At 46.2% G+C, this 13,469-nt stretch overlaps 1 protein-coding gene across 1 annotated transcript; it reads right to left on the bottom strand.

Moving 5' to 3' along the window:
* Positions 1 to 5,257: 5,257 nt before the first annotated feature.
* Positions 5,258 to 13,161, bottom strand: OTP (orthopedia homeobox). Its single transcript, XM_065940120.1, has 3 exons — positions 13,125 to 13,161; positions 11,430 to 11,839; positions 5,258 to 5,788 (listed from the first exon to the last, which is right to left on the bottom strand). The coding sequence occupies exons 1-3, from the start codon at positions 13,159 to 13,161 to the stop codon at positions 5,258 to 5,260; spliced, it is 978 nt and encodes a 325-aa protein (XP_065796192.1).
* Positions 13,162 to 13,469: the final 308 nt, after the last annotated feature.

The raw sequence follows: 13,469 nt of genomic DNA on the forward strand, positions 1-13,469 counted from the left end.
GAGGAACTGTGGCGGCAGGAGCAACTGCAATAAGTATATCTATAATTCAAGGTGGCTTCAAAGATGGACACTGGGATATATGGGATAGCTGATCATGTGGATGGAAGATGTAGCTTAACTGCACAAACTGTGTCTGCCTAAAGACTGATTATGACATTGTCAAAAGCAAAAGCGGGCCCTCTGTGTAGCTCATGCCTGAAATTTCTTAAAAGCATGTTCCAGTAAGCTGTACAAATTCATGCCTTGTTTTGATAGAGTATGCACGAGGAAAAGCATTGTTCTGTTTCTCTCTGTAATGACCACACATAAACAGGCCGTGGTTCCAGCACCAAACGCTCTGCACTGATGAGAGTTAGCAGAGAGCCAGGCAGGGGGTGCCCCCCTTGCTGCTGCTTTCATTTCTAAAATGAATCATAATTTCTGCATTGGACACGAAGATGGGTTTACAGCTATTAGCCGTCATATTAATAATTTAGAAAATACATACCCAGTCACTTGTGTTCTTTCAATTCCTTACAAACACAGCTGCAACCCACATTAGAAGCGAGGGTGAATGGGTATTTTTCAGATGAGATATTTGGGTTGAATTATTAGGGTAGCCTGTACTACAAAATTACTAATAAACATTGCTTCTGGCTCAATTTAGTCTGAACTCAGTGAACCTAGCCAATGGTGACAAATCAAAAACTCTGAAATGCCCGATGAATGAATCTAACTAATCAAGGAACCCTGTAGGAAGTAGATGCCAGGATTAATGAGCCAGCAGTTTGACCATGCCATGCTGTTATTTCTTCACATAAATGCCCTCAGATGAGATTATCTTTATGTCATGAAAAAGAGAAAAGGAAGGTTACATTCTTTCAACTGACAGGTTAACTACTGTCATTACTAGAAGACACATCTTTGTGGGTTAAGTTTTTTCTTTACCCTAAAAATTAATACGTGAAGTCCACAACACAAATTAAAAACATTTTCATTTTCAAGGTAAGCAGTCACTGATGACATCAAACATAAATTGCCTCAAAGTTAGAACTTCCTCTACATTTTCCATTTACATCTACCTTGATTTACCCAAATTGCTCTGCATGCTATTTTCTATTCAGTTTCTAACGTCATCACTAGTAGGCTAAATTCCTATATTCTGTTTCTCCCACCATCAACAAAAGGTAAACTAAGTGCAACATCATTACTATGCCATCACTTGCATGCCACGTATGATATTCAGTACCGATATTGAAAAATAAAGCTACAAAGATAAAAATGCATATTCAAATAAATCAATCAAATAGTTACATCATAATAGACTTTGACTTTTTCTAGCTAGCACATGGTGGTGGTATTCAATGCCAAAAAAGACTACTCAGCAAAAAGTACAATTCATTAGAGGCAGGACATCTGACATGCTGTACTTATCTACCTTGTTCTCTGATATTATTCATCGTTATTGTCTCTATTTCCTTGTGGAATATAATTAGTTATTTTTAAAACTTTAACAGTTTTGAGTCAGAATTGCTGATAAGGAGTAAAAAAGTAATGTGAAGCATGACTCTGTCATTAGTTTTTTTTCCCTCCCTCAAAATGCAGAAATCTCTCAGGCTTGTGATTGAGATTCGTATTATCTGCTTTTTAGCACTACTAAACTGTCAACCTTAACAATTTAAACCAGGTTGCCTTCCCTTATGCTAATGGCATCTATGACTTTAGAATGTTCAGAATTCTTAATACAAAAATCTATTGCCATAGAAACAAATATTATTCCAGAGTCAGGTCAAGTGAAAAACTCTGCACACTTTCATTATAATATTGATAAATAACCATTACATTATGAAATATAAGTATCTTTGAAAGCATCTATCACTTCAGTTGATTTGCAACTTCTCATCGGTGTTCTGAGTTGCCCCATTTTTTTTCAAATGAAAGTCCCATTTCCCTTGCCTTTCAGAAATACAATTTTTAAAGATTCCACTTAGCATCCTTTATTGCATTCCTACATCATAAAGTTATGCTTTATAGCAGCATAAAAAAGCTGTAAAATTAGCATCCTTGTAAACAACCTTTCATGCTCAGTGGTGAAACAATGTGTGATTTGCACTGATCTCTTAAATGTGACTTGAGATTACAGTATCCACAAATTCAACATTAAAAAAAAAAAAAAAGCACTAAGCCAAGGGAGAATATGACAAAATGCAAAAACAAGGAAAAGTATTTTTCATCTACAGATATTTTAGAAATTTGGTTATCACCCTGCTAAATTAAAATTTGAGTTCTAAAATATAAAACTGTTCCATTTTTACATGAAATCCCACATGAGCCTGTTTTTATCTTAATATTTCAACATTATATTAAAAATATAATAGCCCTTTAGAAATACCCTCTAACATTATATACCCTTTAGAAAATGTAGAACTGAAATATTGTGTGAACCCCTTTAATTAAAATTCCTAAGGTAACACGAACCAATGATTTTTCATTATCACAGAAAACCATGCCTTTTTGTCCTCACCTTCCAGGAAGGAGATCCCATTGTGTTCTCTTAGTTGAGTAACAATTGTAACAGTGCCCTAAGCTCACACCTAGCACAACGGTTTGAAATTGTGTTCTAGGACAAGGGTGTTTTTAGGGTTTCCATTCTGTGGCAACTAAATGAGAAATCTTCCCATGGGAAAAGGTGCATTTTAATGCCTATAATGACCGTTAAATTTCAAACCACAAGATTGATTTTGGTTAGTCTTCCAAAGGAAGCCTGCGATACCGATTTGCCTTCAAGTTTAAAAAAAAAAAAAAAAAAACCCGAAACCTTCCGCCTCATTCTACCGCAAACAAACTGCAGCAATTTTTCACTACCAGTCAGTGTGGGGATGTGCGCTGAACACGTGGCTAAATTTGAGGTTAGCTCAACCCAAGCAGGGATCATCAGCTAACCAGAGCAAACCCAGAGTGAACCAGGGAAGGCCTGAGAGGGCCTGATCCGCAGCCAGGGCGCCCCGGACACCCTTCTCCCGACGACGTGCCCCCACCTGGAGCCCCAGGTGTCTGAGGCCTCTCCTGGACCCCCCGACACAGAGGGGACCGGCCGCCTCCTTCGGACGGCCTCGAGGCCTAGGCCCCAGGAGAGGGGCCCCGGGCCTCTCTAGTCCACCGGGTACCTTGGGGCAGACGCCAGAAGGCAAAGCTCCGGAGCTCTCCACGCTTCCGTCACCGTGGTCCTTCCAGACGCAGCCCGACGACGAGGGCTCCCGTCCGCTGCTTTGTCCGGTAGAGACCGTTCACGCGAGAAGCTTTATCAACTCTCGGGCCCTGCGTTAAGTGCGGGCAGCTGCGCCCGGAGGCCCACCGTGGGCTAGAGGCAGGGGTCGACCTGAAGCCTCGCGAGGCCTCGAGCTCGCGTGAGGCGATCGCCGGGCCGCTTCTCACTTCCGGCCTGCGTACCCGGGGACGGCAGGCTAGGCCTGGCGGCGGGGACGCAGTATCCGTGCGTCCTGTAGGGTACGGGGAGGCCTGGGAACTGAACCCAAGCACACCGAAGGGCGGACGAGTCCCAGACGCGGGGATCCCGCCAACTGAGAACCTCTTAGAAAAGTTCTCTTCCCTTCCCCCCACGAGACCCTTCTGTCATTCAAACTCACACCAAAACCCATCTTTCTCCGTATCACATACTGAAAATGATTTTATTTTATCCATTTACATTTAACTTGATATAAACTTGTTCGGAAAAGTCAAATAATATGCTTTATATTAGCTCAAACATTTATTAAGAAAACCAAATTCCATAAATAAGCACAGACAATAAGTTAAAACATATCACAAATTGACCAGTATGTAACAAGAATGCTTTATCTACACAAAACATCCTATTTCACATGTTTGTTCATTCTTCGAAAGCGCTTCTGTTCTCTGGGTTTGGATTTGACCAGCACATGCAGAAAGAGCTGATTGCGTTTCTCTGTACAAAGTTGCAGGGTTGTAGATGCCTGAGTGCACCCTTCGGCAGCCGGCAGGGGCCAGGGCAGAGGCCGAGGGGCACGAGGAACGACAGGACGACCACAAAACCACCTAGGGCACAGAGCAGCGAGAGGAAAGAGAAATGGAGGAGAGGAAGCAAACAGCCCAGTCCTGGAGGATCCAGAAGAAAGGATGTGGCTTCTGCTTTTACGAAAGGGAAATTTTCGTACGTGTATTCTTTGACTTTCTCATAAAGACATTTATCAAAATGGGTAAGATCATCTCTTCATCACATGACTGCTTTAGTCTACTCCAGCCACCCAATCCACTAGACGTGTTCCTCCTGAGAAGCCTTCCCTCAATACCCTCACACAGTTGTACTTAAGAGAATAAAAGTAAGATAAAACAAAAACGTTCTCTTGCAAGCCAATACAGGGCTGCATGGATGTGACCGGATGGACAAGGCAAGGAACGGATGGTGGGAGAAGAAAGAAAGGATTTCGGTGCAAGAATACAGGGATAAATCAAATTGTAATCAGTTAGGCCCTCAGATGAGGCGGTTGGTAGTAGATGCTTGTCCTCCTTTTAGACGAAAATCCTAACATTGTGCTGTCCCTTGAACACGTCCGTGTGTGACCTAGGTGCACTGTGTATGAGTGTGCGCGCGCGCGTGTGTAGTGTCTGAGAGTGAGCGAGAGTGCGGGTGTGTGTGTGTTTCTGCCCACAAACCAGTCCATTGGTGTCTGATTTCAGATCCTGAGTCTACTCCCTGCTAAGTAAAATGGCGGGAAGGATGCTTTCGGCAGGGCGCGGGAGGGGGGCCGTGGGGCGCGGGCGAGAAGGGACCCGGGGCGAGGCGCGGGGCCAGGGGGCCGCCGGCGTCGTGGAGAAGGTGGGGGTGGGAATGCCGCCAGTCGGAAGGCCAGACGGAGGGCGCGAGCCGGGAGGCGGCGGGGCGCTGGCAAGCGTGGGCCGGGCGCTCGCGACAGGGCGGAGGGAGGGGCCAGGTGAGGCTGCCGGGCGCGGCGGGGAGGGTGCGGGGAGCGGAGTCAGGCGGGAGGGAGGCCCCGCGGGCCGAGGCTTGGGACGAGCCCGGGACGGTGGAGGACGGAGGGAAGGAAGGGCCGGACGAGACGTGGTGGAGGCCGGGCGGGGAGGGAGCAGGGCCCCGGAGCTGGGGCCGCGGCGGGAGAGCGGGGCAGGGCGCCCGGGCGAGGGCCGGGGCAAGGAGCTGGGGGCCCGGGCGCGCGCCGCCGGGGCCTCGGGGCGGACCGGGGGGCGGTGCCGGGGGCGGAGCGGGCCGGGCGCGGCGGCATTAAGTGAAGCTCATGGAGACTGTGTGCTCTAGCGCCTTGCGGCGGAGGGAGGCGATGCTCGTGCCCCGCCACACGTCGCTGCTGTCCGGGGAGCTGCAGAGCTGGGGCGAGCCGGAGACGTTGCTGGGGCCGGGGAGGGAGGCGGGCACCATGCCGGGGAAGGCGGGCTGGTAGAGGTGGGACTGCAGCCCCGCGCCGTTGGAGCCCGCCAAGCTGTTGGACAGGCCCATGGAGTTGGGCGGCGGCCCGGCCGCCAGGCTGCACTGGGACAGCGACTGCGCCATGGCCTGCTGCCGGCCCAGCGCCGGCGGCAGCGGCAGCTGCGACACGCCCGGCATGGCGGCCGCTGCCCAGCGGGTGTCGTTGGCATGGAAAGAGCACAGGCTGTCGCCCATGGCGGCGGCGGCGGCGGCGGCAGCCGACGGGAACTGGGGCAGGCCTGGCGTGGGCAGCAGCGTGCCCGGCGCGCGGAACACGTTGGTGGTCTTCTTGCGCTTCTTCCACTTAGCGCGCCGGTTCTGGAACCAGACCTGGAGCGGACGGGGGTGGGGAGACACACAGGGCGCTGTTAGCCCGCGGCCCGGCCAGGCGCGTCGGGGGCCCGAGCCCGAGAAACCCGCGGCAGGTCCACCCCCTCGGCCCCAGGCCGAACACGTGCCATCGGCCCGGCGCGCCCCCACACGCAGCCGGGGACGCTGGTTCTCCCCCAGCCCTAGGCAACCGGCGCCCCGGGCCTCCACCGGGTGCCAGCTCCAGGATCCTGAGTGACCGTGCCCAGGAACACTTACACACCGTGCGGACGAGACACCGTACGCAGGATCCACCACGCCCCTGCGCGCCCGCACATTCTGCCAGCCGCTTAGACACTTAGTCTGCAGGCAGGCGTGTTGTCAAACCTGGACCCACAGGTGTACAAATGAAGATAAACATGTGTACCCGTGTGGCCTAATAGCGTGCCTATAACAATGATGGGGTATAGAATTTTCAGAAAGGCTGGAAATTTGGAAATTGATGAAGAGCTGTGGATGACAAAGACGGTTTCGAAATCGAAAGACAAAAGAAAACCCCTAACGCCACGGATGACGGAGCGGAGAGCTTAACATAGTGATCCATGTGGGAAAGCAAGCGCCACTGAGCTAGTGTAGCTTGGGTCACCACAGTGACTTCTGATTCGGAGCGACAGGTACAGCTGCCACAAGTCCGTGCCTGCTGCTCAAGCCCCTCTAAGGGTACTTTATCTGGGTTGTGCCGCTGTGCTGGAACCTGCTGCTAGAGCCCTAAGCCTCAGCGCTTTCAAATCTATTAGTTCCAAGAATTTACTGAGGATCCCAAATAACAAAGCCTCCAGTTCCCTCAACTTCCCCCCCCAACCCCGCCTCGTTTTATCTATAAATTAAAAGCAAATTTTCTGACCATTACAAGCCAAAGGAAGTCAAGTTTAAAGCTCACACTACCTATGAATCAAATTTAATTTTGCTCAGACAAACCCAGATGTCTTTTTAAAAGAGATGTGTTTGATAAAATATACTCCAAATGAAAATAATCTTCCTATTAGTTTTTTCTTAACAGTGGACCCTAGAAGTTCAGACTTTATAAGACAAATTTGCCTGTGAATGTCAAATTCACTACCACAGGGGAAGGAAAGGTTCTTCCCAAAAGATATCAAGTAAACTGCCTGATTAAGAAAACTTACCCTCACCCCATGTTTAAATTTGATTTTTTTTTTTTAAGCCAGCATGTCTATTTGGCAGGCTTACAGTTCAACATATAGTCAGCTGGAGGTTTACTATGCATAAATATAAATGATGTGGGACACAGCTTAGGTACTGATTGAATTTTCTCATAATTTAATTTGGTCAATGCAACTTGACCACTGTAAGGTCATGTGTTAATCCAAACTATTTAGTGTTTATTCTGCAAACTAGAGTATCACAAGTATGGGAGTACCTGACCCCCTTTCCCAGTAAACCAGTTATACACACCCAAGCCAGTGGAGCTACACTCTTCATTTACCAATATGAACAGCCCTGCAATCTAGAGTTCTCTTCAGCCTTTGGGCTGGCCCTGGCTTTTCTACCATACATGCACCCACCCATCACCCACCACTTTATCTCTTTCTGGTTTCTACCTCATTTTCCATGTTTTTGCCTACTGTAGTGTCCAGATTGGGTAAAGATGCAGGCTCCTTTCCCTGCTAACGCCCCTTGAGCTGGTGGCGCAGTGGATTAATGAGGCAGCAGGGCCCTAGATAGAGACTGGGATCAATGCGGCAGCAGGCCGAGGATTGAGCTGTTAGCGGAGAGTAACCCACAGGAGCCCAGGAAAGCACCTCGAGGAGACGGACTGCTACAGGTCACTTCGCATCATCCATCCAAGGCTGTACCTAGACAGGACGGCGTCTGTGACCAAAATGGTCCCCACACCTCACATTCTGCACCCAGATATATTTCGAAAGGTATCTATAAATTAAAGACCGGTTCCCAGCACCCTGCCAATGTCAGCGAATTCTGAAATGTTTGACTGTCCATGGTGGGCAGGTGTGGAGAGTGGGGAAAGAAACAGAAGAAAGGGGGGAGGAATTGCCCAGAAGAATCTCAGTAGAAAAGATGCCTGCCAGCAAGATTTCTGAATCTCAGACACAAGCGAAAAAGAACAGCTGTTGAAGAACTAAATATTGTAGAAATAATCGAAAAATTGTGCTCAATTATGTTTGAGGGTTAGTAGTCAAATGATGGCTACAAAATTTTTTATGTTTCATGGCTTACTAGGATTGGGAAAAAAATTCTGCATGGGGTCTGAGCACCTCCGTTCCAAGCTATGATGCATATGTTTTTAAAATGTGAATGTTTCCACTTGAAAACTAGAGCATGACGGATTAAAATGCAGGTAAAACCTAAGGGAGATTTTGAGAATGCACAGATGACAACTCCAGGAAATATATTAACCGCAACCACAGCCAACTTTGTACTCAGTTTGAAATGCAGCTCTTCTCAGAAGATGCTTAATACAACAGTGAGAATCTAATGGAGGTTGGAATTTAAAAATCCACTTTCATGATATCTGCTGTTACAGTAATATAGACATACTGTAAATGTATTTTAAAATATATAGCCCGTTTAATTCCCCACCTATAAATGGCTCAGAAATAGAGAAAGAGAGGAGAAAGAGAGAATATTACTTTTTCCCCCCTCGAAGCAAACGCTTTATGAAGATCTCATTGGAATCCAGCAAATGATTAATGTGAAGATTTGGGAGGAAATATGGGGAGCTGTATTAAAGCCTAGATCTCAGGTTCATTTCGATCAGCCAGCCGTGAACTCTGAGCCGAATTCATTACACTTTAATAGTGCTGGGAGAGGAAGAAAATGCAATTTCTCATTCCATTAGAAAACTAGAAAATACTCTCGGCTTGTCCCCCTATTAAGATGTGGCAGGTGACAGGGCCATTCTGGGGGACACGGTCAATGGAATTACAGCACATTATTTTTGTTCGTATAAAATATTGAAAGGCAAGCCTGACTGTGCAGAAGTTATTTCACTGATTTGGTTTTTATGTAAATAAAATATTGAAAGTTAATTAATCCGTGCTAGAGACTAATGATTATGCTTATTATATTGCATTTGATCGCGTAATTTGCATGATTCTCGCATTGCTGCTTAATAAGCCATTCCAGGTTATAAATAATTCTGAAATTGGTTTCTAATAATGGCATGCTATAAAAGGAATGGTTTTATTACACTAGCCAGAAAAGAGGAGTGATATCAGACATGGAATTGGCCTCCGTGTGAGTAGAGGTGCTTTAATAAATACTTAAAAGGATGATATATGGCAAATGTAGATAAAAATAAGTATATTGGATCATTTAGTCTAGAATCAAAAAGTATCTTTAAAAACATACAATTGCAATAAATTAAATGTTTAGATCATTTTTAATCAGTGCAGTAGCCCACATACTGAAAAGAATTTGTGGCAATCTGTTAACTATAAAGAAAACTATGAAGTACTCATCATATAAGAACATAAACCAATTACTACTTAATTTGAATTTGGTCAAGGAGCAAAGACACAGTGAATTGTGAAGTAAATACATTTTACATAAATTATTTTTGCATTATATTACATAATGTTAATCATTTTGAAATGTTAATTAAGAAGGTTATGTTGATCTGATTACTTTTTAAACTATGGAACATTATTTTTTAAAATATTGAAATTACCATTCTATTAAATTTTTCCTATCATCAGCATCAAGCTATTATCTTTGGTTGAACATTATGCTAGAACAATTAAAGTACTCTGTCTCTATTCTTCTTGATTATTCTTTTGTGTACTTCTTAAAAATAACTGTTTCCATTACATAGTTTGTGCTTTATTTCATTTATAACTTTTTATATTAAAAGAATCACTGCCATTAACCTTTGGAAGACCTAATAAAGTTTAATAGACCTCGTTTTCTTTTTTCATAAAGTCAGTTGTCCAATTATATTTTATTTGTGATTCTAAGTTCTATTTTAATTCAAACTAATTACTAGGAAGCCTAGGTTAAACAACAGCATTTTAGTCCTTAAAAATTATTATATAGTATTTCTCTTGAGTGAAAAGAATTTATGAATTTTGAACTGACAGGATTTTAACAAGCCAGTACTATCATTAACAGTAATGAAAATATTGAAATTGTATATTTCTGTTAAGGTATGAACTCAATTTCAGATTTAAAAAAGGAGCAAGGTTTTTTTAAAAAAGCTTAAGAGCATTAATAATATATATCTGCACAATGCAATTAACATGCCTCTGATGCTTAATTTCAATGGCCCATGGTTCAGGGCTTCCAAAGTTCACTAAAGAAACCACCCAGATTTACACTGAGTAAAAATGTTAATATAGTGTGTTATACTCTTTATTAACTTGACCACCTTAAGTCCCAATGACATTTATTTGCTGACTGTTTAAAACAGAAGGTTAGACAGTCTTTAAAATGCTTAATGGAGACAGAAAAATTCAACACTGGGATTATGAACACTTTTGACTTTTAGATTAAATATAAAGTAACTGAGACCTTTAAACTTTGATGTTTAAAATTTGTAAAACGGAGATCTTTAAAATTTTTGATAGCAGCTAGAGCTGAGATTGACACCCAGGATAAGGAACAGAAAAGACCCTATCGGAGACAGGCTAGGAAGATTTTCAGCACCCTGGATAGCTCAAGTCTAACCGCCCCTCTTGGAATTTCACCTCCAGCACCTGTCCATAAAATATTTGATACAATGTTTTCATTCTTCTAAAAAGTGGAAAAAATCTGAGATTCATTGGACTTATACTTTCATACCCCAATTTTCATAAAAGTTACAGGTGTGGTTTGTAAGTTATATATAATTTACAACTTGGAGGGTGGTTAGACTAGAACAAGGGGTCAGTAATTATTTTGTTTACTACTGGTCAGTCTTTTCTGACCTAAATGTCCTTTCTTCAAATCGGGCAGCTACACCAGAAAGCCCTTATCCCCCCACCACCACCCCCCCCCACACACTGCCCAAGTTACTTTAGGGGAAACCAGGACTCATAGGCTGTGGGGGATCGCTCCAGCTGCCCCCAGCGCAATGGTAGGCCACCAGATTCAAAACCTTTATAAGCATCGAAGCTAGAGGGTACTTCGCCGGAGAGTGGCAGGAGTGTGATATGCAGGAAAACCTGTAGATCTTTTCTGAAAGGCGCCCACTTCGCCTTATTTTCTCCTTTTTTGTGTTTTCTGTATTGTATGATGCATTCTCCCATTTATCCAGACACTAGACACAAACTCATTAGCGGGTAATGAAATACTTGTCTATAACGGGAGCTGGAGTGGAATTGCCCGTTGGGGGTTAGCCGCCTAGGAGACACGGAAGGTGGGAGAACCGGAGATTTCCTTCTCGGGAGGAAGGAAGAGACCTAGCGCTAACCGAATGACGCCGGCTTCGCTTTGGAGGAGTTTCTGCGCAAATGTGGGTTATACTGGCAGGAGATGGGGGCACTGTCTGTCCATCGATGGGGGCCAGTTCGCGGGCAGAGGAGCTAACTTCACCCAGGAAAGCTTAGCCCAGGATCCCTGTAAGGGAAGGAAAGACCCTGCTGCCTTCGCCTAATTCCTCCCACCCGCTCCTTGTCTTCTTCCCTGGCGCCCAAGCCCAGCGTACCTGCACTCGGGACTCGGTCAGCCCGATACGAAGGGCCAGCTCCTCGCGCATGAAGATGTCGGGGTAGTGAGTCTTGGCGAAGCTCCTCTCCAGCTCGTTGAGCTGAGCGGGGGTGAAGCGCGTCCGATGGCGCTTCTGCTTCTGTTGGCCCTGCTGCTGACCGGCTTGGCTGGGGTTCGGGCCGCCCTGGGGCCCCGGCTGCTTGTCCGGGTCCTTTGCGCTCACCGCCAGCGAGGCCGGCGTAGAGCCCACTGTGGTGATGTCCTCCCCGGGCAGCAGGGTGGCTCCCTCGACTGGGTCGGAGCTGGGCGCTAGGTCCCCCGGGTGGCCCCCGGGGTCAGAGGCACCTACGCCCAGCCTACACTTCACCGCCTCCCGGTGGCCCAGAAGCTCGGCGGCATCTTTCATACCTGAGGAGGCAAGGGGATGGCGGTCACTACTGCCCTGGCCATTCCAGGAAGGACTGTCCAGCCCCGTGCTCGGCTCCCTCTGCGCCCACGGTCGCCCTCCGGAGCAATCTCCCGGGGCTCAGCCTGGGGCCCCAGGATCTGCACTGCCAGGTTGCAAGACCGTCTCCCGGCCTTTTCCCTTCTCTCCGCAGCGGGGTCCCTTAGTAAACAACACATGCTTTCGTCTCTCCCACAATGAAACACTCCTAGTCCCAGCAATGAAACATGCCTCGGAGACCCTTTCAGGAACCGTACCCCCCGGCGTTCTAGGAACTCCAGAGCTTATCCTAGAACCGAGCGGGGGGTGGGGGGAGGGGGGAAGAAAAGAAAGAAGGAAAATTAAACAGTTTCTCCGTTGCTGCCCCACCTGCGCTTAGGCAGCCTGAGAACTCTACCTCCGACCCTCAGCCGATTCCCTCTCACTTTCGGAAGATGAATAAGTCTCCCAGCTTTCCACCCCCCGAAATCAACCCAAATCAGCTCCGCCTCCCCCTCAAATCAGAGAAAGTGTTTGGAAAATGGAGTCACATCCATCACCGAAGATTCCCAAACCGGAAACCCAGAGCCCAGTAACCCAGACAGCTTTAAGAAAACTCAAGTAAAGTCTCTAGACATAACAGTGAATCAAACTTTAGAGAATTCAACTTTTCTTTCCGGAGATATAAAAGGCACGTTCCTCTCAGCCATTGATTGGCAATGCCGAGTCCCTTTGCAGGCCGGATGCCTGCGAGGATGAATCTGGCTTTTCTCCTTTCTCAATGAGTACACTTAGTAAATTGCTTCTATTGCAGTGGTTTCTCCTTCAAGACTGAGTTTTACAAATTCAACCGTACTTAGACGAGGAGGAGAAAGAGGTATGGGGAGAGAGAAAGAGAAGAAAAAAGAGAAGAAAGAAATCTGAAATTAAGGCAAACAGGAGGGGAAGAGAAGGGAAAAAAACGCCTCCAAACAAATTATCACGGGGTAGATCGCCCCCTTCAAAAAAATAAATAAATAACAATAATAAGGGGGAGGGAGGAAGTGAAAAAATAAAAACAATAAGTAACAACATCACCCAACTCCTTTGGATCTACATATTCCATAGATTTTTTTTAAGACGATGTTAAATTAAATTAAACTTTAATGCAGCACAATTACTTTTAAAGAAATTAGCCCATTTAGGGCACATTAAGGTAAAATAAGGAACAAATTGACAATTTCCTGCCCGGGCTTCTCCTGGCTGCCCGGGCGAGAGGCGCGCACTCACCTAGCCTGGCGTCCAGGAGGTCGGCGTGAGACAGCATCGCGCACCGCTCCAGGGCGAAAGCTGTTCCCCCCCAAATTTTAGCGGCTTTAAGTTATTTAAAATAGATATAAGCTATAAGCTATACGATATAGATATATATAGATCACCTAAATGAAAGAAAATTCGGTTTGTGGTTAAAAAGGGGGCTTCTTGCATTATAATGTCCTTTAGAGAGACGGGGAGGTGCTTAACAGTTGAATGAACCCGTGAGCAGCTCGGCGAGGGGACCAATCAGGAGGGCAGCCTGCAAATGTCAGCGCCCGGAGAGTCCCCCGCTCCGCCCGCCCGCCCGCGCCCGCCCGCGGA

The sequence above is a fragment of the Muntiacus reevesi genome, chromosome 7, assembly GCF_963930625.1.
Source record: "Muntiacus reevesi chromosome 7, mMunRee1.1, whole genome shotgun sequence".
In the NCBI taxonomy this organism is placed as follows: domain Eukaryota; kingdom Metazoa; phylum Chordata; class Mammalia; order Artiodactyla; family Cervidae; genus Muntiacus; species Muntiacus reevesi.

Coding starts and splice junctions, on each gene's coding strand:
- OTP (XM_065940120.1), bottom strand. CDS start 13,161: ATGCTGTCTCACGCCGACCTCCTGGACGCCAGGCTAG. Junction 11,840..13,124: donor CCTCCTGGACGCCAGGCTAG/GTGAGTGCGCGC, acceptor TTGCCTCCTCAG/GTATGAAAGATGCCGCCGAG. Junction 5,789..11,429: donor TGACCGAGTCCCGAGTGCAG/GTACGCTGGGCT, acceptor CGTCCGCTCCAG/GTCTGGTTCCAGAACCGGCG.